Source organism: Apus apus, chromosome 1 (genome assembly GCF_020740795.1).
Source record: "Apus apus isolate bApuApu2 chromosome 1, bApuApu2.pri.cur, whole genome shotgun sequence".
Classification (NCBI taxonomy): domain Eukaryota; kingdom Metazoa; phylum Chordata; class Aves; order Apodiformes; family Apodidae; genus Apus; species Apus apus.
In genome coordinates this window covers 117,209,013-117,236,335 of record NC_067282.1, presented here as the reverse complement: position 1 = coordinate 117,236,335, position 27,323 = coordinate 117,209,013, and the positions used below count along the sequence as shown (strand labels likewise).

Genomic DNA, 27,323 nt, shown 5'->3' with positions numbered 1-27,323 from the left:
CATGTAAGCATCGAGGAGCCAATTCAATCAGGTTATATTGTGGAGTCTCCATAGATTCTGCCTGTTCGTTTTCAGATAGAAAAAAAAGTTCCATGTAAACTACAGAAAGCTAGAGGCTACATATACAGAAATGATAAAAGCTTTGGATAGACCTAACAGTATTATTCGGTGTCTTCCTTTTCATAATTCCTTTTTGAGAAAGCAAACCCAGGCGAACTCTTAAAAAACCCCAAAATAGCAGATGGGTATCTTAAAACTGGTATGAAGATGACTTTTCATGTCCAAAAGCTTAGAAAAAGTGAGCCATTTCAGACATTTTACATATTATATGAACTTATCCCCATTCCCAGTTAGATACTGGTTATTTGAATATTTATCCAATTAAATACTTGTGCTATTGTATCTTTGTCTGTATTTTGTAACTGCAATATGTAATTTTGTATCAAATTAATTTTAAGTATTGAAAAGATACTCAGTCTTCTTACTTCAAAAAGCTGTAGAGGCCACTCTCATTTGAGAATTTAATTGTGAGTACTATTAGTCAGTCACATTTATTTTGTTGTCAGCTGTAATTATAACCAAAAGGAACAATCCTCTTCCAAATTTTTTTATAAGTGCTTCCTTGCAAAATGAGGTGGGCTATTGAAAAATGCCACAAAGTTATTTTTAATGGAGAAAACTCCCTGTATTTCAAGAGCAAACACATTTTTCCCTGTGTATATTTTGTTGTATCTATATATGCCCGAGTCTTGAGTTAAATCTTGAGCCTTCTCAGGGGGCTGGGGGCAGAGGGGCATGTTTGGGTAATTTATTTGTTAATTTATTTATTTACTCTTTAATTTCATCCAAAAATATTAACTTTTGTTTTCTTTTTTCTACCATGTTTGGTCTGTTTATCTACTACCTCCATTACCCTGTTTCCCTTTTCCTTCACTAGTGTATGTGCATGTTTTATTTCTTTTTCCTCCGCTTCCTTTTTGATTTTGTCTACACTATATAGCCTGTGCTAATATAACTACTCTTTCTACGTCTTGCAGCTGAGATGCAGCACACTCTGCAGAAAATACAACATGGCTTTTTAGAGAACAGACCGTTTTTGAGAACACTGTCTTAAATCAACAGACTTTTGCATTGTGCACTGAAATTCTTGTTGAAAGAACTACATTTGTCACCATACTCTTTCTTCACACAGGGTGCACAGAAATTGAGCGAAGAATTACTTCATCTTCTTTTTGCAGACTTTCAGCACGCAAAGATGATGCTCATATACACCTATCACAATATTGCTCTGCATTCATCACAGTTGGCTTTCTATTCATACTACCAGCACGAGAGCAGAGGACACCTGACCTCTGTGACACCAAATTAAAGGCTCTTTAGACACCCACATTCAAGTCCACTTCATTTTGCTGTAACGTTACATAAAACAAACTGTCCAAGAACCTTCAGTGTGCATTTGGAAGACTTACTGCTGAGAAAAAGACTAAAGGAAACAAAAGTGCTCCATGCAGTGTTTAAACTAACTGTGTACATGCATTATGCATGTCTCGATGATTTATGTCCAGTTGTGCATGAATTTAAATCTTAAGGATAACTATAGATTCTCTATGAAAAGAATGCTCCTCTGTTTAAAAATAATTTACAGTTTCTATGTTGAATGTGATATCACACCAAACTTAAAGCTCTTTCAGATTTTATCATTTCTTTTAATCAAGGAAAAGCTAACATTACCATTCAGAGCTCTGTCAAGTTGATTGGATTTTTAGCTAATTCAATGATAATCCTTTAAGTTTATAAAAGAAAATACATGGTGAAAACCTCAACAGTCTCTAAACACTAACAGCATCTAACGAAGAAAAAAAAATAAATGAAAGAATCTCACTTACAACAAGAAGCAGATGTCTTTTCAGAAAATAATTTAAGTCACAAACTGATTAGGTTTTTTGTGTGTACTGTGCTGTGCTAGAACAGTTGCAAGCCCACCAACACAGCACTATTCATTGTCTATACTTGCTCTCAATCCTCATGTGAAGTCAGCATTGCTGCTGTGGAGGTGACAGTGTGACAGAGATGGGGTTATCCACCACTTGGTGTAATTGCCATGAATGCTTTAATTTTTGGTCAGCCCTGAGTTTGTCAGGCAGTTGGACTAGATAATTGCTGTAGGTCTTTTCCAATAGAAATATTCCTCTATTCCATTCCATTCCTGAATGTCATGAGACTATGAAAATGTAATTCTCAGATCCACCTCTTGTTTTTTGTTTTTTTTTTGGTCTGAGACATTGTTTACAAATGCTATGTTAACAAGTGGTATGTTATCTTTTCACTGAGCTACAAAAGTGGAGGTGGAACTAGCAGCCTACTCCAAACTTTGGAAGGTAATTGGCTATTAATAATAAAGAATTCCATCTTCTCATGTAATTGCTCTCTAAAAAGTATCAGAGATCCTTCTGGTGGCAGAGACTCCCTGTTCACCAAATTGATGATCTCATTTTAATCTGGACATACTGATACAAGCATGGCTATGGAAGAAACACAAGTACTAAATTTTACACAATTCAGAACCTGTCAACTGTGTTGTTGACCGCCTGATAAAAGCATTTTTGGGCTGTAATCCTTTAGAACTTATTAAAAAGGCCAAATGTTGGAAATTAGGCAAACAGACAGCATCATTCACAATTTGCAGCTAACTGATCCTTAGAAGTTACAGGCTCACTGAGCCCAGCATGGACTCACTATAATTTCCTACCATTAAAACAATAACAGCAAGGAAAAGAAGAAATAACATGGTACAATGTCTTTTTACATGTTAAGGTCTCAACATGAATCAAGGAAACAGTAACTAAGCAAACCAGACTGGTAACTGAATGGAACTGCTTAAGAAAAGGTATATATGACTTCAAAGGGCTTTGCCATTGGAACTTGATCTGCTCTTCTTTCTTCTCTTTTTGTGGTTTCCAACTGGCTTCACTTGGCATGAAAAATGAGCTATGAAATTACTTCCTCAGATCTGCAAGAGACAGTCAATGGTACTTGACATAGAATATAGCTTGCACATTACATTCTGCACTGGCTGAATGGAAGCTACAACAAAGAAAACCTAGTTATCCTGAGAACGACCCAGCAATGGAAAATATCTGAAAGGATTACACACACAACCCTTAAGGATCTGTACTTTGTGATTATGAGAAGTCAGAAAACAGAGACTGTCCAACTTGGGAGACATTCTTCTGATGATCCATTTCTTGCCAGGTGGTACTACATTTGCAGAAATAGAAAGCCTACTGTGTTACTTTTGCAGGTAACAATGTCTGTACTCTTGACAGCAATATTTAGAAAAGTAGTACAAGTGGCAGTCCTGTCATTTTGTCAGTTGTCTTGGATTATCTCTCAAATAGTTACTGTAAAATTCCATGTTACAAATTTATATATCCTATTCATAGAGGAAACCCATATTTTGACCACAGCCTGATGTATTGAAACTTGTCAGTCAGTTCAACCACACCAAAATAGTCAAAACTCCATCTTCAACTGCTTATGTCCCAGAACTGTTCCATGGCTGTGACACAGCCTGTCAGGCAGAGCCCTGCTTTGCTAACTGGATATTCATACAACTTCCATACCACCCTTAAAAATCACTAACATACTTGTCAACTAACACACTTGTCAATTACTTGATTTTGGAATTAAGAGTTACCATTTCTGGCAAAAACATGTGCACAGCTCATTTTATGTCCAGAAACAAGTGCTGCTATGCTTGAGTCTCTTTTTCAAACATTGTTGCTCATCATTCAGCATTGCTCTCCATCAAACCAAATTTCAATCTTATTTTTTGGAAAAACTGGAGAAATTGACTGAAAAAGAACCTCATCTGCCTATTAACTGTCAAAAATTAGCCAGAAACTCAGCACACCAGACTTACCTTATACCATTAATAAATATGAAAAATAACTTGCTTTCCTACATTTATCTGTAACTACCTGAAGGATCAGCTTAGTCAAAGAACACTGTAAATTCAAAATGTCACCACAGTCTTTGTGTCTGGTTTTCTCAAAATAGCAATTCATCTTGTATCTCATATGTTGCTACCAAGTAAAGCACAGATCCCATTACTTCAGTGAGCACGGCTGCCTTTACTCCCCACAACAGCAGGTGAGCATGAAGTACTTAAGTTCACATCAATTCTGCTTTAGAAAATAGCCTGAAGAAAAGTTATCACATGCATTTAGTTGAACTGAAACAATAGTAAATTGAAAATTCTGGAGATGAGAAAAATGTTTACTTGCTTGTCCCAATAAGAATTTTGCTTGCTTCATATATAATAGCCCAGCTTCAGTGAGCCCAGAATTCATTTTTTGAAGGCAGGAACACTGCAAAACTTCATGCTTCCTTCAGCTAATCTGTTCCATCATCTCTCTGCAACTATGTTCAATCCAGCTTAGCCACATTATCACAACCCTCAGCAGGCACAGAATATCCACTTATGACATTCACTTCTATCCATCTATAACTTGTGCTCTTCTTTGTGCCTCCTAGCATTTCACCCAGTCTGTCCATCTGGTATTTTCTAAGCCCAGACCAGGGATTTTTCTGTCTTGCAGAAGATATAGCTGAAAAGTTAGTCCCAGAAGTTTGACATGAAAAATTAAGAACACATCCTTCCATCTTTCTTGTATTCCTGGACATTTTATTGAATCTTACAGTTCAGGTGGTTCTATAAGCGAAAAAGATACAATTTGAAATATCCTGCATATAAAAGACATCAGAGAGATAGCTAAATAAATTGGTTGCACAGGGTATTCAAGGTTTTAAGCTGCCTAAAAAAAAAAATCAAATCACACCTTTTATTTTTGCTCCTGTTATTTATTCCACACCATATCACATATTTTTAACTTTCATCCTCGTAATGCATTATGAAACCAGACAAAAAAAAATATCTAAAAATTAAAGCATCATTAAGGCACTGCAGAGATTATCAGAACAAACAAGCACACACTCAAAGAGAAAAAAAACAACATTTAGACACATTACAGAGACGGGCAGTTATTTAACTTCTCATACTTTTTTTACTCCTCTCCTACCTCATTTTTTATTTTTTTTCCTTCATAAATTATTGATATTTGCTCGAGGAAGCTTAAAATTGTACAGAAAGTTAACAGCAATCCTATCATTAGGTATTGCTTGTCTTGCATGGCTGAGGATTTTTCTCTTTCAGATGTAAATGTAATGAAATATAAAAATACAAGTTCACACCGCAGGTAAGATTAATCTTCTTGCTTATTTTGAGGTACCTCATATAAGCCACCTGTATAAGCTACTCAGACAGGCTACCTGCACCATCACTGGTACAAGACATGTATCTTCATGAATGAAACTTACCTGTGTCAGGATGATTTGAGAAAACCTACCACTCCATTGACACACAGCTGGCTCAGGCAGCATGTTTAAGTTCCAATGTCGTGTTGGTTTGGTTAGGTGGGTTTTTTGGTAGTGGGGGAAGGGCCCCAGGAATGGCTCCTGTAAGAAGCTCAGAAGCTCCCCCTGCTCCAAACTCAGCCAAGGAGTCATTAGAGGGACAAAGAAGAGCTGTACTGGGGAAGTAGTGGTGCTGTGGGCTGGTGAGGAAGAAGGGGAAGAAGGTGCCCAAGCAGAAGTTTCCCTGCAACCCATGGTGAGATGGCAGCTGTTCCCCTGCACTCATGGAGGAACATGGTGGAACATTCCCTGAAGGTGCCAGGAGGGGTGAACTTGGCCAGTGGACTTGGGTTTTGTGGCCAATGGACTTGGATTTTGCAGCTGTGGAAGACCTCAGCACCACGGGAGGTGACCGTTCCCAAAGCAGCCCGTGACTCTGTGGGAAGCCCAGGCTGGAGCAGCTCCAGACCTCGTGGGAAGGACTCATGAAGGAGAGGTTCGTGAAGGACCCTCTGCCATGGGAGAGACCCCGTGGGGAAACAGGGGAGGACTGTAAGGAATCCTTCTTTCTAAGGAGGATGGCGCAGCAAAAACCACCAGCCTGTGAACTGACTGTGAACCCCATCACCTGTCCTCCTGTGCTGCTGGGGGGAAGGAGGGAGAGAAACCGGGAACAAAGGGATTTGGGCCCAGGAAGAAGGGAGGGGTGGGGTAACATATGCAAGTCCTGCTCTTTGTGTTGTCTGTGTCCTGTCTGTGTTGTATTAGTGTGAAATTACATTATTATTTTTTCCCCAAGTGGAGTCTGTTTTTCCCGGGACCTTAATCTGCGAAGAACCCTCCTTGTCCTTTGTCTTGACCCATGAGCTTTGTCCTCCTCATCCCAGAGTATGCATATATGAGGAGTTGAGCGAGCAGCCACGTGGCTGTTCCTGTGTTGTCATGCTGGTCCAAACCATGATAAATTTTCAGGTTAGGCAAGAGGAATGGCAGATGAAAGAGCCCATACATTTGCCTGCCCATTAAAAAGTGTATTTGTGCTTAACAAAGTTGGACTACACTCACAGTCAGAGAAAACTAACTTGCTGAGTTATGCAGCTCCAACAACTAGAAAGAATGTCTGGTTTACAAAACAGAATTAATCAACATTTACCTAGTCTTTTTTCTTCTTTTAAAACATACAGGAAAAACACTGTTTTCCAAGTAAACAAGAGAAAAAGTTTTCAGTAATCTTTAACAGGTAAAATATCTCTCTATCAGGTAAGTAAGATGTAGATTTGAGTACAACTTACTAAAACGAGTGATGAAACTGACTCTTTAAAATAAATTGTCTTTTGGAAGGTAGACTAAAAAAATTATACCTTAATTAGCATTTAAGTGTTCTATAAATAGTTTATAAATATTAAAGAGAAACATACCTGGCATCAATTCAGCTGTAGGGAATATCTTCTCCTGCTTCATTTTACTTTCATATAATAACTCTTCTTTGGTTATGGGAAGATCTAGAACATCTCGAATAATCTCTGCTCCTTCTAGGGCTTTTTTACCCATGACCAAGGATTTCACATCCCAGGTATAGGCCTTTCCAAAACGCCCACAGATCTCTTCAAACACTACTGTATAGAGACGCTCGGTATCTGCCAAAAAATAATTTAAAAAAAATATTAAAACCATGTACAGCCAGCTGAGCAGCCAGTCTTAACAAAGAAGACCACATAAATAGTCACAGTGAACTGCAAGGAGCCAGAGAACATATCAAAGCAGACAAAATTGCCTCCCTTTATTTGCAGAGGGGAAGCCAGACTTCTAGGATCACCTCAGAAGTACCTAGGTTTTAGAAGCTGTCACTTCTGTACTAAGAAAGGGTTACCATAAAGAACTACATGCACCTGCTCTTTCATTACCTCTTTACTATACAGGTTAGCAAGCAGTGTCTTAACTAAAATATTTCTTCTTTGCATGAGAAAGAAAAGAAGGGAAGGAAATCTGGTACTTGGGGTTGTCATTACATATTCCATGTAAATTGACAGAAGGAAAAAAAAAAAAAGATTTAATTATTTAAGAGTGTCTTTGAAAGGAAGCTTCAGAATGTCTTCAAAGACACTACAGTCATTATTATAGTGCTGCTGGCACCTCTGCATTTACATGTGATTACTCAAGTGGAACAAACCCACTTATATTTCCAGGGGATATCTGGCAAGAGTAAACTTCAGGCTGAACTTTGCCAAACTACCAGCCTCTATATAAAAAATGGGTTTAGTTTTTAAATTGCTTTTTCTTTTTTTTTTTTTTCCTTTTTTTTTTAAATTCATTTAAATTAAACAAACAATTCTTCCTGTGTTTCCATACAAATAATTGAAAAAGAAGGTCGATAACATTTAATTTATCACTAAAATGGGGAATAAAAGTCTTTTCAACTCTTGACTTCATTTCAGCAAAGACCTTGAACCACAGTTTTTCCACCAGTCTCTATCTTTTTAAGATATCCTTTGAACTACCAGCTACTGCTGTTAACCATGATTTAATTGCGTTCTCATGCATGTCTTTGCCTTCTTTATCTCTAAAGGTATGTTTATTATTATCACTTAGCAATGAAATCCAAAAAAGCAATGAAAAAAGTCATTGCTCTTATGAGATTTATTTAGAGAAATTATGGACTTAACATTTTCATATGAACATGTCCTTTGCCAGGTAAAAATATTTTTACAGGGATAATAGCTGAATTATTCATGCAGACATTGCCTCACTTTTCAAATATATATGGAGCATGCAACAGAGTTTTAATGTTAAGCTTTAACACAGATCCTACGAAGACGACAGACTGAAGACAAAAAGAGCACAGCAAAATGATTACAATGTACATGAAGACCCTTCCTGCAGTCTGACAAATACTTACTGCTTAACCACAGTAATCTGCTTGTCCTGAAATCAGCAGATGACTCTCATTTTAAATCAAATGAGAAACATAGGGGATGTTTCCCATCATTGCACCTGCCACCATGTGAACTCATAGCAGTGCAGAAGACACACCCTACTGCCTACCACAGCACTCTTTGCCAAGTTCCCTTTCAGTAACTAGAAGGGATGTTGAGCAAAAGTACCTGTACTATTCTTTGCAAATGCTTTTTAAACAACGGTGTTTATTGAAAAAAGTTAAGAATAATCTTGGAGACCCACAAAGCACACAGAAAAGGTACCACAGCAGAAACACAAGGAACTGGGCTTTGAAAAGCGTGAAGTTGGCTAACACCAGGAAGAAAAAAAAAAAAAATTATCAAAAATCCCCAGCAGTTCTCTTGACACTGCCAGGTGGTATTCTCTGTGAGCTGAGAAGGCAATTCAAGAATAGTGTTTAGTATTCCACAGTTATCTGTTTGGTTTGTTTTCTGATTTACTGATTTTTCTTCTATACCACAGACAGACCAGGTGATGGACATAAAATTATTAAATTCTTAAGAACTTAAAACTGAAACTGAAAATTAATCCTCATCCTACATAGCAAACGAAGCAGAAATAAAATATAAACAACATCCGAACAACTTCCCCCCTCCCCCCCAACAAACAAAAAACCCCCAAATAATCAAAAAGTATAATTGTAGAACATGAACATTTTCCTACAAGTCTCTAAAATAATTACATATAAATCTGCTTGACAGACTGAACTGTATAGCTAAATATATTCAATCTAAGTCTCCTGCATTTTAAATATCACATACCAGACTTGTGAATGAAATTTTCTTTTTCTTCTTAAGAGAAATTTTTTATCATGTCCAGATTGCAGACCTAAAAATAATCTGTTATGCAATGTTGCAGTTTGCCAACTGAAGAGCACTCATGAACAAGGTTGAATCAAACCTATTAAAATAGTTAATTGCTATCTTCTTTGTACTGTGTTCGAACTTAGTTTTCTCAGTGCTGAAAATAGAAGAAAACCAAAACAAACCAACCAAAAAAACCCAAACTGGTCAACACGCTATAACTTATCACTGCCTACATTTAATTTAAATGTTTGTTAGTCTCACATATTACTCAAGCATTTAAAACAACAAAAATGCTTACATAAGAAGGATGTCAGAAAGCCTTCTTTCCTTCCCTTTCCTCATTGATTCCTCATTAAAAGAACTGGTTTATAAAACCTTCAACTTTTCTTCCAAAGGGATGACTTTCATTCTGCCTGAATTCATAGGACTTGGACCCTGGACATAAATTTGGTTGCAATGAAAATTCTTATGTCAAGATTCATGACCTCTTGTAAGATTCTATGTATCTATAATTCTAGAGAAACAACTTGATTTTAATTGTCATGACTAGATGATAAAGTCATAGATATAGATATTTTACTTGCTCTAATACACATTTCACTATAGCACATGAATAAAAACTGAAGTCTGGGGATAAAAATTACACATGTACAAGCACACACACACTGCTAAATCTCCAGTTGGAATCTGAGGACACCACTGCCAAAAATGCTGCTTTCTACATACATGCATAACAGGTAAGAATGCATGTTCTTGATTGAAGACAAAGGAAAACATATATGCCCTCCTTGTAATTAGATGACAGTAAATAAATATTAAATAACAATACAACTTCAAGATTTCTTATTCATATTGAAATGATGGAATCTCAAAAAAGTGCTTAAACATATATGAGTTAGGCTATCTTTTTTGCCATTGTAATAAGAAATAAACCATAGCACAAACTCAGAGTTGAAGTATAGCAAGGAATCATAATTTCAAACTACTATAAATCTGCAATACAAGAAGAAATTATATCTTACATACACACATGAATATAACACATCAATGAAATTAAACAAGCAAGAGGAATCTGAAGTTCAGTTCAAGTGCCTAAATATAAGCATTTACTGGTATCTTTGACACCCTAGTATGTCCAAAATATCCACACACAGCTGACATTAACAAAAAGAAATCTGAGTGAGACTCACATCTTACTGCATAAGCAGCTGGATGCCCTACTGCAACCCAAGTGGTAACAAACACATTTCAACAAGTGAATCCAGCCCCGGCTGCTAGGTCCCACGAGGAATACAAGCTAAGAACACAGAATGACACACATGGCCTCTTCTAACAGGGAGAAGTAAAAGCAAGACTCCTTAGATCCTGCCATTTTGACGTAAATGTATAACTTCAGCTTCATTCTCTTCTGCCTTTCAAAATACTTTTCATCTTTTTCACTTTCTTCCCTTGATATATATTTTACATGGACACTATCAGCACTATGCAACATCCATCTACTTATTCCATTTCACAGGGAATGAGTAATATTCATTCCCTCGCCACATATCTTCTCCTAGTCATTTTTATAGCAACCCTTCTATATAAAAAGCACAGTCAACTCCACTGGTGTCATTTACAGTGTGTAAAAGCCAGTCACAATAAATACAAATAAAGTGACAAGGATGACAGAGGCACTAGATTACTCAGTTTGTGATCTGGCACAAAAATACGCTGAGGCATATTCAGACAAGCCTACAGGTCACTTGGCATCAGACCACAGTGCGTATGTAACTAGAGGGTATGATCTGCTCAAATCCCTGCTCAGTTGGAATTAGAAGTGCAGATCTACCTAGGTTAGGCATACTGCAAGTATCAATGCAGTACCTAAACCTCAGCTTTGTCAACTACTTACACATGAAGACAGTTTTAGAGAGAAGCTTATGATTTCATGAATTAACTTGATTTTTTCAGAAGGTTATGCATCTGAATTTATTACAATTATTTTATTGTAATTATATAATAATCTCTCGCTTATCAAGGAAATGAGGTTAGTAGGCATGAAAGCTCGTTTTAGTCATAGTTTATCTTAATCATTGGCTCTGAGTTCTTTGTTTGAATAACCCAACACATCTTTGCATCAAGCTTCCCAGACTCGTGTAAGTTATCCTTCTGTTATGAGTATAAACAGAATTTTAATTGATCACATTCAATATATTCCAGTACGCCCAAGTGAGATCCTGGGTACCTAATCTCTGCAAGATTTTTATTTTTAAGGGGAATAGAAAAATGGTTAAGGGGAAGAATTTTAATTCAAGCAATACATTTCTTGTGTCCATACCTGTGAGGCAGATATGAGGAGAACTATCTTCAGTGTTCAGTTTGGCCCAATTCAAACACAATTAGTCTTTGTAATCAAGATTTTGTCCCAAGATTGAGAAAATTTCATTAGATTTTGTCACAATCAATACCAAGCAAACAAATAATTATGATTTTGTTTTCATATGTGTCCTTCACAATATTCATTTAATCTCTTTAAGGTATGCAACAATGTAAGAAGCCATACAAATTACTGAAATTCTCATTTGGGATGCAAGAGATAAATATAATTATAAACCAGGACACAGTTACAGAAGTGGAAATTTTTTACTTTGCTTTTTGCAACTCAATTGGTGGCACAGGATAGTGTTAACTTGCAAAAAAATCTAAGCAATTGTTGAAACAGCAGGGGCAATCAATATTCCAGAAAGTATTAGATGGTTGTTTTCTTACTAATTGAGTTACAGTAATAACATTTACATTTTCTCTCATTTCTGGATTTAAATGTAACAAGGCCTCTGTGTGTTTATTCTCCCACTACTTATCTGGACAGTATTAAAGAATGCACAATTTAAGTACAGTAAAGGTAAAATAAAATAATGATAAGATTTCCCAACAGAAAGACTAACTTCATCAAATCTTGAATATCACATGCAAAACTCAGTCAATGGTACTCCAAGCTTCATGCCCACATACTTCAACATCTGGAAAACCATGAACTCACAGTTTCCTTCCCTCTCTCTCCAGCAGACAAAAGACACAGCTGATCTCGGAGACTCAGGAGTGCAACAAATGCTGCAGGACTGCAAGAAAGCCAGGTAATGGCTTTCTCTCAGTAAGGCTCTAAAGAAAGCAGTCCTCAAGCCTGCCACTCTAGAGCACCTCTCTCCCCACAGGCCGTACGTGCTCTTAGCTTGTTTGATTACACAAGGGAACAAATTCTTGAAATATCCATATAACTGAGGATATGAGCATCAAACAGTGAAAAAATCACCACATTTCCAAATTATATCACAGGGTTTAGGAAACACCACTGCCAAGATAAAACTCACATAACTATCCACAAAACTTGCAAGATCCTGCTGGTGGTTCTGGCAAGCAGGAAGGAAAAGGGCAGTTAACCAATGGCCTCTGAACAGCAAACTTAGAATGGAACAAGGGACATCCCCTCTACCCAAAGAATAACTCAAGATATTACTATCCAAAGAAGGAATAATACATTACGACAAACTACTGAAACAAACATACAACAGCCTTCTAAAAATTGGTCACTGCGGGAGTAACAGAATGTGCCACTTAATAAAGCATGATGCATAATTTGTTCCCCATCCTTTTTCTACCCTTAACCATTAATTTCAGTGGGAATCTGAGACTTTCCCCTTAAGATATCAGCAGTAAAACAGGACACACAAAACCAGTATAAGCAATGTGAAAGACTACCAACTATACAACTGTCACTGGAACAGATTAGAAATTGCAAAAAATCATGTCAATCACTTGGAACCATTGAAGAATCAGAGCTGAAATCAGAATTTGAATATTTTTATTTTTTTTTAATAGACGATCTTTAGTAGACAAGTACCTTGCAATTCATGGCAAAAAGCTGCAGTCCTTTCCCAATATATTTTCATTCACACTTTCACTACTGTGAAAGCTATTTTAAAAATTAATAACTATAGTTACCCATGATGGCTAAGAGGAAAAAAAAACCCATCAGTTTAAAAGCTGACCTCAAAATCACTTACAGTAGCTCAGCAAGAGTAGGGATAAGGAAGGCAGGAAACAGAACTTACTTTTTGCACTAGTTGTAAAAATGAGAGCCTTTCAATCTCAGGCCTTAGGGCCTGAGCCTACTTCTCTAACACCTAATGAGATTTTTTTATGTTATTATGTTATATACACATATATACATACAATCAATTGATATGCTTTTATATATATAAAAAGGATACATTTATATATATACAGATACACATATATAGTGTGTGTATATATAGTATTATGTTTTAAAGGCAAAAGCTGCCTTTCAAAGAGTGAAACTCAGATGAGTGAATACAAATCAATCTTGAGCCTGTTGACATAAAGGCTCTGTAAAGGAATGTCAGTTCCAACCCCTTAAGAAAGAAGGCCTCCTAGGAATATGAGGAACAGGAATGTTCTATTCTTTGCTGTAGTATTTCCCCCATTCCTTCCAAATGAACTTGCTTTTGAAGAAAAATGAAATCTAAATTTATCACCTTACAGAGACACCCACTTCAATCATTGTCACAGGAGGAAATAAGCACTGCTTTTATGCATGCTCCACCAGAATATTTGAGCCATGCCTAAATGTCAAGGCATGTGGTGCTGATGTGCCCAGCCAGGTGGGCTGAACTTAAACATAGTCTGGCCCATCAGATCAAAGAAAATGCTGCTGCAGGGTTCATGTCTTGTACCTTTTGACTTATGCACTCTCATAACCAGTACCATTTAAGTTCATCTTACTGCTACCTAGAAGTTAAAGAAAGATAAAGCCTGTATTAAAACAAATAGAAAGCACCAAATAATGGCTATAACTAGCTGAAGATTTTAAAGTAAAGAGCAAGTTTTCCGGTAAAGCATTTTATGTGATTGAAAAAACATGACTTTCAAAGATAAAAAATAATTACTATAGTTGCCGAAAGTTAAAATTACTGCTTCCCATTTAATTAAGTAATTATTTACAATTATTTCTTTTTTTTTTTGTTAGAACTTAGAAAAATTCACTTAAATGATTCATTGCTCATTTTATTAGGGAGCATATAGAAATCTGTTGTGGAGCTTTAATTTCTGCAATTTTATTATTTTTTTTTTCTGTACTAGAATATTAAAAAGTATAAGTACACTCCAAGATATACGAATATCCTACATGGTGATTACTTCACTAAGTCCAGAGAAACACACTGCCACTGGCTAACTTACTCAAAGCACTGTCAGTTTGTTTGCCCTTCTCTGATATGAGACATCCTACCATGAATTCAAGTTATTGCTAACAGGCTTAAAAAGAAAGTAAGTTTGGTGCCCAAAAAATAACAGCTGCATAGAACTGTTCCCAAATGTGTATCACGTATTTGCCCCCCTGGGCTTGTATTACTGGGAGAATTCTTCACTGGCAGCTATAGAGGAAGCCACTTTCTAATTTTATATGCAAAGAAACAATTTACTTCTACAGGGAGGGGAAGAAGCTTCTAAACAAATTCAGAAGGCTTTTAGTCTACATTAATACAGCGGACATATCTTAATGCTATCTTGTATTCCCATATGCACCTTATCCTTCTTTTTAATGCCACAGGGAAGTGAAAGAAACAGTTCACGAATAAAACATGCAAAACATTCTTCTGATGTGGAGCCATAAACAAATACTTCACCACCAATACAAAGTAACACATGAAAAATAAAGAGATGCCTGTATTTAGATTTCAGAGTATAAGGGAACCCCACCCTGAAAGAGTAGGCAACATATATGACTTAACTAAAAAAATTCTAAAACTGTACTTATTAAACATCAACTATGCAACAGCATCCCATTAGCTTAAAAACAGAAAAGCTACTGATTGATAGAAACTGCCTGATATGCTTCCTTAGGCATTCATACAGGCCATTAAGCATTAAAAAAGAACTGCAAACAGCAGTTGATATGGTGCCTGCACAAACCTGCTTGTTGGGCAGAAACCTATGGCTAACTGAGACATAGCTTCTTAAAATGTGTATGACAAGGCCCAAGTCAGTCACAGTTACACTGTCATTAGCATATGAGCTGCTATATCAAGGCAATAGTATTATACAAGAACTATTATCATCCAGAGGAACTATTACCAGCTCTGGGAAGAAAAGCCTATAGCATGTTCACAAGAAAGTGAGCCTTTCACAAAGGGGATATCTCCTCAATATGTTGTCGACAATGCTTGGCAGCTATTCATTGATCTTAGGAAAGCAAAACACAGTTTAAAAAGCTGTTTTGAAGCAAGGTGTCCCAAGGCATTTGGATAAAACTATCACATGAAGTAGATAAAACCAAAAGAGTCACTATGTTATCAAAGCCAGCAAAAGAACCACCAAATAGATTTTTTAAAGATACACTCTCTCCAAGAAAAGCTGTAAAAAATACAACCTTCTCTGAACAGACATTCCAGAACTCTTCTGCTTAACTCACCACCTAAAAGAGCAACAATGGAAAAAAATAATAGTCAAGAGGGTGGGGGGGAGGGGAAATCAGAAAATTGTATTCCTTCCTTAAAAAAACCAAACAAGCTAACACAAAAAATCCCAAACAATAATAATAATAAACAACAACAACAACAACAAAAGCCCCACCAACAAAGTGAGACCAAAGAGAAAATCCTCTTGAGTACACCACAGTTCTCTTCCAATACCCATTTCCTTATTCCGAGAAAGGGTTTGCTTGCCCAGGAGACTACATATATATAGGCAAGGTGCAAATTCAAGTTATTTGACTTTTAGTGCTACATGTTTCTAAATCACTTTCTGTAACACTGCCCAAAAAGTCAGTGGAAACATTTCAAAAGACAGAGTGACTGTAACAGAAAAGAAAAAATATTTTTCCAGTGTGACCATGGACAATGTTCTAAACTTTATTGCAGCAATGTATCAAACATACACTACAAAGGAAGTGTAAAAAACCCTACAGATTAATAAAGCTAATCTCTTCTGCCCACTCAAGAGCACCTACAATTTTTACAGTAAATCTGCTGATGGAGTAATTTCTCTGTGGAGGTAACACGAAGAGGAGAAAAACAACATAACCAATGCACTTAATTTTCCAAGAGGAAGGACATTTAATCATAGCTGACCACCTACAGTTAAAAGGAAACCTTCAGGAATACTGCAAGACCTGATCACAGTATCTCTTTAATGGTGATATGCCAAGAACTGCTAATCCTAACCAGAACCTGAAATACAAAAAAGAATCAGACTTCTGAGGTTCATGTGGCAAATGTGATAAAACATAATTTTCAGTTTGCTGTATAAGCTGTAATCACTTGCTCAAAAGCTTTGGATAAAACCTCAAAATCATAGTATAGATACCAATTTAAGGGACTTCCAACACTACATCCTAAGAGTGGAATTCTTCCCAGGAGAGTCAAAGGCTTCTCTGAAGTCGCATGACCAGGGTCTTGACTTCCCGTATGGGGCTGAGGATCAGTGCAGAGGGTAATTCTCACAGGGCACTGAAAAACCACACATGGTGAGAGAGAGATGTCCCACTTCCAGACTCTGCAGTAAGCCCGAGGCAGGGCCTAAATGACTTCTAGATAAAATACAGCCTGCAGCCCAGAGCAAAAACACTCGAAGATTGTGGGCTATCACAAATGACAGAACACCAGCTCTGTTTCCTACTATCATGGATGGAAGCACAGAACTACTGGAAGATGGTAATTTGCTTTGAACTATTATCAATCACAGAATCATTAAAGTTGGAAGGGACCTTAAAGATCATTAAGTTCCAATCCCCCTGCCATGAGCAGGGAACCCTACCACTAGATCAGGTTGCACAAAACCTCTTCCAACTGGGCCTTAAAAACCTCCAGGGATGGGGCATCAAAAACGTCCCTGGGCAATCTATTCCAGTTCCTCACCACCCTTAAAGTGAAGAATTTCTTCCTTACATCGAACCTAGATCTCCCCTCTCTCAGCTTAAAGCCATCACCCTTTGTTCTATCACTATTTTCTCTGATGAAAAGCCCCTCCCCAGCTTTCCTCTAGGCCCCTTTCAAGTACTAGAAGGCCGCTATAAGGTCCCCTCAGAGCCTTCTCTTCTCTAGGCTGAACAGCCCCAACTCTCTCAGCCTGTCTTCATAGCAGAGGTGCTCCAGGCCTTGGATCATCTTGGTGGCCCTTCTCTGGACCCTCTCCAACAGGTCTATATCTTCTTGCACTGAGGGCCCCAGAACTGTACACAGTACTCCAGGTGGGGTCTCACCAGAGCAGAGTAGAGGGGCAGAATCACCTCCCTGGCCCTGCTGGCCACACTTCTTTTGATGCAGACTAGGATGCAGTTGCTCTCTGGGCTCCAGCGCACACTGGCAGCTCATGTCAAGCTTCTCATCAACTACCACCCCCAAGTCCTTCTCCTCAGGGCTGCTCTCCAGCCACTCCTCCCCCAGCCTGTATTTGTGCCTGGGGTTGTGCCGACCCAGGTTCAGGACCCTGCACTTGGCCTTGTTGAACTTCATGAGGTTGGCACTAGCCCACCTCTCCTGCCTGTCAAGGTCCCTCTTGATGGCATCCCTTCCCTCTTGGGTGTCAACCACACCACACAGCTTGGTATCATCAGCAAACTTGCTGAGGATACACTCAATCTCACTGCCCATGTCTCCAACAAAGATGTTAAACAGAACTGGTCCCAATACTGACCCCTGAGGGACACCACTCGTCACCTGCCTCCATTTGGACATTGAACTATTGACCACAACTCTCTGGGTGTGGCCATCCAGCCAATCTCTTATCCACCAAGTGGTCCATCTGTCAAATCCATACCTTGTCAGTTTAGAGACCAGGATGTCATGTGGGACAGTGTCAAATGCCTTGCACAAACCCAGGTAGATGATGTCAGTTGCTCTGCCACCATCCACCACGTCTGTAGCCTTGTCATAGAAGGCTACCAGATAGGTCAGGCATAACTTGCCCTTAGTGAAGCCACGTTGGCTGTCACCAATCATGTCTTTATTTTCCATGTGCCTTCGCAGACTTTCCAGGAGGATCCGCTCCATGACCTTGACGGCACAGAGGTGAGACTGACTGGCCTGTAGTTCCCCGAGACTTCCTTTTTACCCTTTTTAAAAATAGGGACTATGTTCCCTTTTTTCCAATCAGTGGGAACCTCACCAGACTGCCATGACCTCTCAAATATGATGAACAGAGGCTTAGCCATTTCATCCACCAGCGCCCTCAGGACCCGTGGATGAATCCCATCAGGTCTCACAGATTTATGCACTTCTAGGTTCTTTAGATGGTCACAAACCTGCTCTACACCTATGGTGGGGGGTAATTCATTCTCCCAGTCCCTGCTTTCACCTGTTGTGGCCTTTGTGTTGAGGTTGGAGCACTTGCCAGAGAAGACTGAAGCAAAGAAGTCATTGAGGACCTCAGACTTCTCAAGATCCTGTGTTGCTACTTGCCCATTTCCTGCAGGAGAGGGCCTACACTCTCCTTGAATGTCCTTTTCTCCCCAACATACCTAAAGAAGCTTTTCTTATTGTTCTTAACATCCCTGGCAAGATTTAATTCTAGCAGAGATTTGGCTGTCCTAACCTGATCCCTAGCTGATCAGACAACCTCTCTGTAATCCTCCCAGGATACCTGCCCTAGCTTCCACCCCCTGTATGCTTCCTTCTTAAGTTTGAGCCTTTCTAGGAGCTGCTTACTCATCCATGCCAACCTCTCTTAGTTGAGATGCAATGCTCTTGGGCCTGGAGAAGGTGATCCTTAAATATCAGCCAGCTTTCATGGACCCCTCTACCCTCTAGGATGTTATCCTGAGACACTCTCTTGAGCAGATCCCTGAAGAGGCTGAAATCTGCCCTTCTGAAGCCAAGGGTAGTAAGCTTGCTGTGAGCCCTCCTTGCTGCCCTAAGGATCTTGAACTCCACCATTCCATGGTCACTACAACCTGGGCTGCCCTACCTCACTGGCGAGGACAAGATCAAGCATAGCAACTCTCCTTGTTGGTTCCTTGATTACTGGGAAGAGGAAGTTATCATCCTTGCACTCTAGGAACCTTCTGGATTGTTTGTGTTTAGCAGAGTTGTTCTTCCAACAGATGTCAGGGTGGTTGAAGTCTCCCATGAGGACCATGGCTTGTGAATGTGAAGCTGCTCCTATCTGTCTATATAGTGTCTCATCTATATTACCCTCCTGCTCAGGTGACCTGTAGCAAACACCCACCATGATGTCACCTTGGCCTGTCTTCCCCTTAATTTTAACCCATAAGCTGTCTGTTGGCTCCTCATCTGTCCCCAGGAAGAGCTCCAGGCACTCCAGCTGGTCTTTGACATAGAGGGCAACACCTGCACCCCGTCTTCCCTGTCTGTCCTTCCTAAAGAGTTTATAACCCTCCATTCTGATGCTCCAGTCATAGGAGCCATCCCACCAGGTCTCAGTGATGCCAATGAGATCACAGCCCTGCAGGCTCACCCTCATCTCTAATTCCTCCTGTTTATTCCCCATGCTGTGTGCATTTGTATAAAGGCATTTAAGCTGGGCCTTCAGTAAGGTTGCCTGACTACCTGACCTGACAACCACACTAGCCATCTGCTGCCTTTTCCTTAAGGATGGCAGGGTGCAGCTCCACTAGTCTATTTCCCTTTCACATTCCCATATGGTCCTTAACCTCTCCACTTCCTGCTTAAGCTCAGCAACCAGGCTGAGCATATTTTGAGCTACATTTCTGCTGTGAAACTGCTGTACAAGGTTGTGTGATCTGCCAAAGAGCTCTACCTTCCTTCATACAAAGTCTCTATTTAATATGGCAGATGCAGACTGATTAGGAAGCCTAAAAACAAGGCATCAACTACAGGTCTTGTAAGACATGGAGAAGACATTTCAAAATTAAACATTTAATGCAAAATGCCTGTGAAAGGGTTTCAATCCACCTCAGTTTGAAAGCACCCCAGGGACCTCCATCTGAAGAAAAAAGAATCAATCTCTTCAGTGCACACAAAAACGTTTCTATTTTAGCAGAAGTGTTATACAGAACACTTAAAAATTTGGCACACATCATACTCCTAAAGGTGAATGTACTGGACCCAATCCCAACTTTCAAGTAAAATATTTTAGCTTTTTAAGCTTTCTGAGAGTGGCATTTCCTGGCAGAGGGGGCAACTAAAAAGAGATCCACCCCTTAAGTCCTGCACTTGGATCAAACTGACCTAGTACTATTTTAGTACATGATGGCAATTCCATACTAGCATAAGGTCTTCAAACACCAAAACCAATTTAACCAAAACTCTACTACCTCTTGATTAAAACCAGGAAAATAACAAATCAGTACCAGGGATGTTTTATAAAAAGACATTAAATTTACCCACACTGAAATCCTGGAAGAATACAGTGGTTACAAAAAGGTGCAGACAGAATCTCACTAACATACCAGTGAACCATATTCACATGAGAACTACAGGAGAAATATAAAGCTGGAAGAAGACTTTCTGACAGTAGCTATTACTGTTATATTTTCAGCAATCTCAAAGGGGAGAGGCTGAATCTTACTTGCTAGCGAGTGGTTCTGGGCATAATGGAAATGTTACGTTATGACTCTTCTGAGTGTGACAGCTTAGAGTTACAAGAAACACTGCTATATATCCTACTAGATGAAATAAAAAAATATTTGTTCAGAGACTCAATGAGTACCAGAAAATGTAGTCCATCATTTTATTCTTCCACATGATTAATGTGCTAAAAATACAAACAGATATTGTGAACTTTCATTCAATCTTTCTTCCATCCCACTTCAGTACTGCAAGCTGGGGCCAAAGTTTATATCTTGAGACACAAGCAGCTTCAATCTCCTGCAACTGGAATTTAATAAGCCTTATACAGGAGTTACTTCACTAGGGTGTGTTTAGTTCTACTGCAACAGAGCTTGAAAGAGACAAGCTGGCAAAATATATGATCAATAAGCAGATAAGAGATATTTTATACATATATTTTTAAAAATAGCCCCAAATTCCTCCTCTCCATCCAAAAACTCAAGAAAGAAAAAAAAAATAATAAAAAATCCAGTAGCTTTTTTTCTCATGGCTCAGGATTAGGTACAAATCTACCAAAATCAATTAAGTCACAATGATACAAAAGCTAGCTCCTAGTTTCCGAATATAAACACATTAGATAAGGTACACATTTCCCATTCCATAGTAGCTAACCTGAAATTAGATTTAAAAAGAAAAAAAACAAACCTTTGCTCCATAGCAACAATTTGCTATCACTCTGCTTGTAAGTGTGTAAATTGTTTTTGAAGGTACTTTGCAGGCACCTTCATAGATAGGGGAGAGAAATTTAAGGGACTTAAGAAGAAAAATTGCCTCTCTGATTAACTGGAACTTAACTGGACTTTTACACACACACACAAAAAATAAAGTCCTAAAGCTACACTTTTTGACCCACTATGTTCTGAAACTATCAGGACTAACATGTCCTAGGTATATAGTTAAAGCTGCATATCCAGTTAAAAAGGGTAACTTACACAATACCTAGATGTAAGGAAAAAAGAATCAGGAGGTATACAATTTGCAATAACAACAAACATCTGGTCAAAGGCCTTTCTCTTCTGAAAAGGCAATTGCACCACATCTAATAGCCTCCAGACAGCAGTCTTCAAAGAGATTGAAAACTTTGCACAAAAATGCAAAACTGGTATTCCACCAACAAGCTGAAAAGCCTTTTGGTTTTTCCTGTTGTCTGAAGAGCAACTCTAACTATTAACATAAGAATCTAATTCTATTAAATGTTGCAAACAAAGAAAACAGACCTGAACACTGTTCAACATGGCTGCAGTCTACTCTCTAAAATGCAGTGGGCAGTTTTAGTCACTGAGCTTGTCAAAAGCAAAAAGGTTGGGCTTTTTTTCTGGTTGAAGGCTGACACAGTTCATCGTGGTATTGCTACAGGGCTGTTGGCCTGTCATAACTTCTGCTATGAACTTCTATTTTCTGGAGCTTTAAAACTTTGCCAGTACCAAATACATATAATGAAATTAAACAAGAATTAAAGCAGTAGGTAAAAACCTTTTCCTGAAGAAAACTACTAGTAGTAGTATCCACTACCTTATTACTAAGTATAGAAAATCTAACATGGCTCTTGAGTACTTAACTCCCTCGCTTGGACTGTCAGAGGAGCTTAAGTAAGTCTTGAACTGGATTGGAAGAATCTACACTCTAAGTACTCAAGCCATTAAATTGCATCATCATCATCACTCTGGTAGTCTGTAATTGTCTCAAAGGATCCAAGTGGGTAATATATTTTTCAAACTTAGACTACTATTAAGTAGAGTTACACAAAACTTGTAATCATTGATCTTTGTAACCTATTTTGGTGAATATTTTATTTGTGTTTCTGGGCCTACATTACCGATAAAAACTTCATCACTTGGAAAAAAAAGAGCAGGTAGTGTTATTTAAACAGAATTGTAGGGTTTTTTAACATCCATGTCAACTCTTTACTTCCATCCTTCCATCCAAGAGTGTTATCTGTAACATACGCCTAGTTACACCTCTGATATGGTATTACACCTACATACAGGGCACTTTGTAATCACAAGTACAAGTGTAATCTTTCTGAATGATGTTTCTCCATGCTCCACTCATCTCTAAAAAAGGCATGACGAAAGATCAAGGTTCTGAGGAAGGGTTATTCATAAACCACTATCAAATCAGCTGCTAAGTCAAGAAGACTCAGATAAGATGCGGATTCCAAGATTTAAGTGAGAACAATTCCTAGGAAAATCAGACCAAATTTCAGTTGGGCCTAAACTTAGAGTATTTTTTTTTTCCCCAAAGCAAACCTTTTCTTAATTCACACCACAAGACTACTTTAAAGAAATAGGAGAAGGAAAAAAAAAGGTAAAATAAGATCCAACCCAGAAAAAATGAATGGTTACTTCAAGTATTTTTCTCATTGTAACTCTTAAGATAAACTTAGGAATAATGTTAGAACATGTAATTTCTTGCACATATAATCAGAATATAAAGCAGAGAAATTAATCTCACCATTTCAGTATGAAAGATACTATCAAGAGAAAGAGAAACTAAACATCTACTGAAGAGTACACAGAGGAAAAAAGTATTCTGCCTTATTTTTCTTTATATCCAAATACAGAAACTTTTGGGTCAAACAAACATTTGGTTTAGTCCCCTGAAAGCTGCAATTATAACAGAAGGAAGAAAACATTAATTGATTCTGTGTTTACAGTAGTAGAAAAGGGAATGGATGAAGACAGGAATAACTTCCATGGTTTTGCTATAAATCTTAAAATATGGCTTTTCTTTTTCCCCTCTTAGTATAAACTTCTAAGAACATTTAGTCATTTCTCAATTACCTAGGACTATGAGGAGAGAAAAACCACGCTAACACACAATTTAATCATCCTGTATTATTGCCTGATGGAGAGGTGGGGAGGCAACACAGAAATATTTATGCAGAGAGCAGCTTTAAACAGCATACTGCAGACAGGTATCAGCTATGGATCCTGAAATGCCAACTCTTATTCTCACAACCAAGAGCTTTGATTAGGGGAAAACAAGGCCTAGTTATTTCATAAACCATGTAATCCAGTTTAATTGTTAACTGTCCGTTATGCAAAGACTTCTAGAAAGTTTTGACATATTTTTAATTTTATTTTAATAAAAAATTTAATTTTTAATAATTTTTAATAAAATATTTTAATTTTATTTAATTTTATTATATTTTTATTTTTATTTGACATATTTTAAGGCATTTTTCTTTGATAACTTCAGAGTTACTGAAAAGCCACTTCATTATCTTAATAGTTACTTTAAGTGGAAGAAATCCTCTCCTTTGCATACATACACACACACTAAGCCGCTTTCTGTATCTCTAAAGCCTTATCCAGGAGTTGCAGGGTTTTTTGAAATTTGGAAATTTCCAAACTGAAATAACATTATTGGAAAGATTCTGAAGTCTGTAAAACAGATACCTAGGGGGAAGGAAAACAAAACAAAAACAAAAATTACCATATACAAAAGTCGAATATTATGATGAACACTTCACAGACTTTCTTCCATTTATGAAATATATGCCTCTCAGGGCACTTCAGGGGCCAACCAACAGGGAGGTTCTGTGTGACAGATCACAGAAATCTTGCAGTGGCATAGTGTAAGGTTTTTAGCAGATGCAGCTGTTTCTAAAGGTAAAGACTCAAGTAATAGTCAGCTCAAAAACATAGCAGAAGTTCTCTAAGCTTGACAGGGTGCTGGGCCATCACTTTTAAACCGTGTTCCTACCTAGGAAGATTGGACTAGATGATCCCTGAGGTTTCTTCCAACCTGGCGTTCTATGATTCTACAATTCTTTTGACTACAATTAGCAGGTAAAACAAAAAGCTTTTTTCTTTTTTATCTGTAACAGAGAATTCTAGGGTTTTACCACAACAACAACAAAAAAGGTAGAACTGGCATTAGTATAACAAGGTGTAAAACGATGAAAGCTTTTTTTTTTAACCCTTAGGATCTAGAACATCAATTTTATCTTGTATTCTAGTATTTTCCAAGTGCACATGCCACTTACCAAACATTTTAGGAAACAAAACACTGTACAATTTGCAATCAACTCCCACATAAAAAGTTTAAAGTTCTAGAACACATAGCAACACTACTTCTTGCTCTTTACTCCTTGATGTCTTTATTAATGAAAAATGAAAATGCTCAAATTAAAATTGGGAGAAGGATAAATATCAAAAATATGATCTACAATAATAACAGTGTAAGTCATTAGGCAGTGGGGAAGCAATTCTATATACTACAATGACTTAGTGGCCCAAACATTTTCATTTTGCTGAGGTACATTCCCCATGAAACAATGTTTTTAATTTTTAAAGACTAGAAACTTATTGCACTGCAATATGCTCTTTGTGGCTTTTTCTCCCCTGTGTCACAAAGCAAAGAATATTATGTTAGTCCAATAACAATATAATGCTATGGAGAAAATTCAGTGCTAACGCAAAAAGATTCACCATTTCACATCGTTTAATCTTTTGCAGTAACGGTCTTATAGCAGACTGATGACATTAGCCAGGGTTATGTCACTTTACAGGCAGACATGGTTCTACTCTTCTGCTCTGAAGAAATAGGTCAAAAAAGCTTTTTGTATGCAAATTACAAAAACAAACATACAAACCACTTTACCATAAAATAATTTATTCTAATGAAATTATGTGTCAGCATACTTAGGCTCCACCTTAAACCCTTGAACTTCTCCCATGTCAGCCCTTCTGATACACTGTAATCCACATTTTTTCATTAAGCGCATTATCTTTCATTCCATTCTTCTTTCAGCACCAGTGCAATTTTTCTCCTCTTCCTTAGAAATGTTCCCAAATGAACAGTACTGGTGTCAGACTTCCAAAACATTCCAATCTAACAAAGCCACTTTCTCTCATGACTGGTCAATAATCAAATAAAGGTCTATTAGTTTGCATACATACTCTGTGTCAGTTTACATGACACCCAAATGAACCTATTAAAGCAGAACACAATTTTAAAAAGAAATCATGTTCAAAAAGATGCACCCAGCATGAGGGGATATTTGCAGTATATGGTGACACTGTGAAAGTGAACCTGAATGAACTAAATAAAACAGGATGTTTTTCTATTTTCTAATTGCAAAGAATATTCTTGTTAAAATTTAGCAGTACCTCAGTGAACTCTGGGTCAGCACACTGATTATTATTATTATTACTAAGGGGATGGAAAAGAATAAATCAAAGTTAGGAGTCTCTGTCAGAAGCCTTCTAAGATAGAAAAATAATCTTGGTTAAATACTTCTCAGCAGTCTTGTAAAAGAAATGCAGATCTATACAGAGAGATACAGAAGCACGTGACAGAATCACCAACAACCACTAGCAGTCTCTACATCGTGTAAAAGAAAATCAGTTGTCCATAATGAAATCAATAGATATCAAGGTTGAAGGGAGAAGATACTTAGCTTAATTCCTTTTGCATTGTTAGTGAACACAGTTCCCAGTCTTTAAAAGATCAATGATCATATGGTGAAAATTATCATCACTATTAACAATTACCAATTACCATTAACAATAACCATTGCCAATATACAAACAAAAGTAAAAATGTAGTTAATAAGAACAACCAACACCTCTCAACATTAGAAGTATAAATGCCAGTATACAAGAGAAAGATTGTCTCCAGCAGCAAATATATCAGCCAAACTCCCAGAGCAGAATTTTGCTGGCAAACTTTGCTATCCAGACAAATCAAGGTGTCCTTAAAAATTTCACCATCAAGAGGTCAATTAGCCACCTCACAGGAAGGCTACATGAATTAATTACAACTACTGAGAACAAGAGCTGTAGAGCTGGGCCCAAGCCGGCATGTGTGGAACTACTGCCAGTATGAAGAATAATATATTCAGGGTTGTTAATGTTGTTTTCCTTCTTAAGTAAAAAGAAAATTAGAATGCAGCAGCTGGAAATAGTGCTATTATAAGGGAAAATTCTATGCACCTTTTCTTTGTGTGAAATTCTGTTCCATTTATGAATTATTATTTACATTCAAAGCAAAATAATTTGAACTTCATACACAAAAGAGTGTATGTAGCCAACAAACATAAAACCTTACCATCTACAAACAGATTTGAAAATATGCATTTAGGCACAGGAAGAGACTAATTTTTATAAATGGTCAGACTGCTGTGTACATCTTTAAAAACATTAAACAGAACCTCTAGACTCCCAGAACCTCATGAAGCATCTATGAGGTATTTTAATCTAGCAATATTTTTAATCACTTTGTTTTTGCAACAAAATAGAAGAATAGAACACAGGGGGAAAATAGTATTTTTGTTTCCTTTTTTGTTCCCCAAAATTGGATGGAAATGGAGAACGGCAAGAAAGTAAGTTTCCGCTACCTAGGAGCAGAAAATAGGCTTACAAGATTGCCAGTGTATAGCCTAAGAAGATTAATTCCTGCACTTAAGCCGTAATAGAGAACAATCCAGAGAGGACTGATGTTTAGTTGAATTGGTGCTATTTGCTCTGATGCAGAAGGAGGAAGCTGTTTTAACGTTTCATTCACACTGTAATATAAAAGACAGCACACGCATAAGCAAACTCCAGCATGGAAC

General features: G+C 37.7%; 1 protein-coding gene across 1 annotated transcript in view; it reads right to left on the bottom strand.

The window, feature by feature from the left end:
• PUDP (pseudouridine 5'-phosphatase) overlaps positions 1-27,323 on the bottom strand; it is a 72,441-nt gene that overhangs the window by 38,698 nt on the left and 6,420 nt on the right. Inside the window, exon 2 of the mRNA XM_051608211.1 lies at positions 6,834-7,052. Coding sequence (XP_051464171.1) covers positions 6,834-7,052 — 219 coding nt within the window. The remainder of the gene's footprint in view (positions 1-6,833; positions 7,053-27,323) is intronic.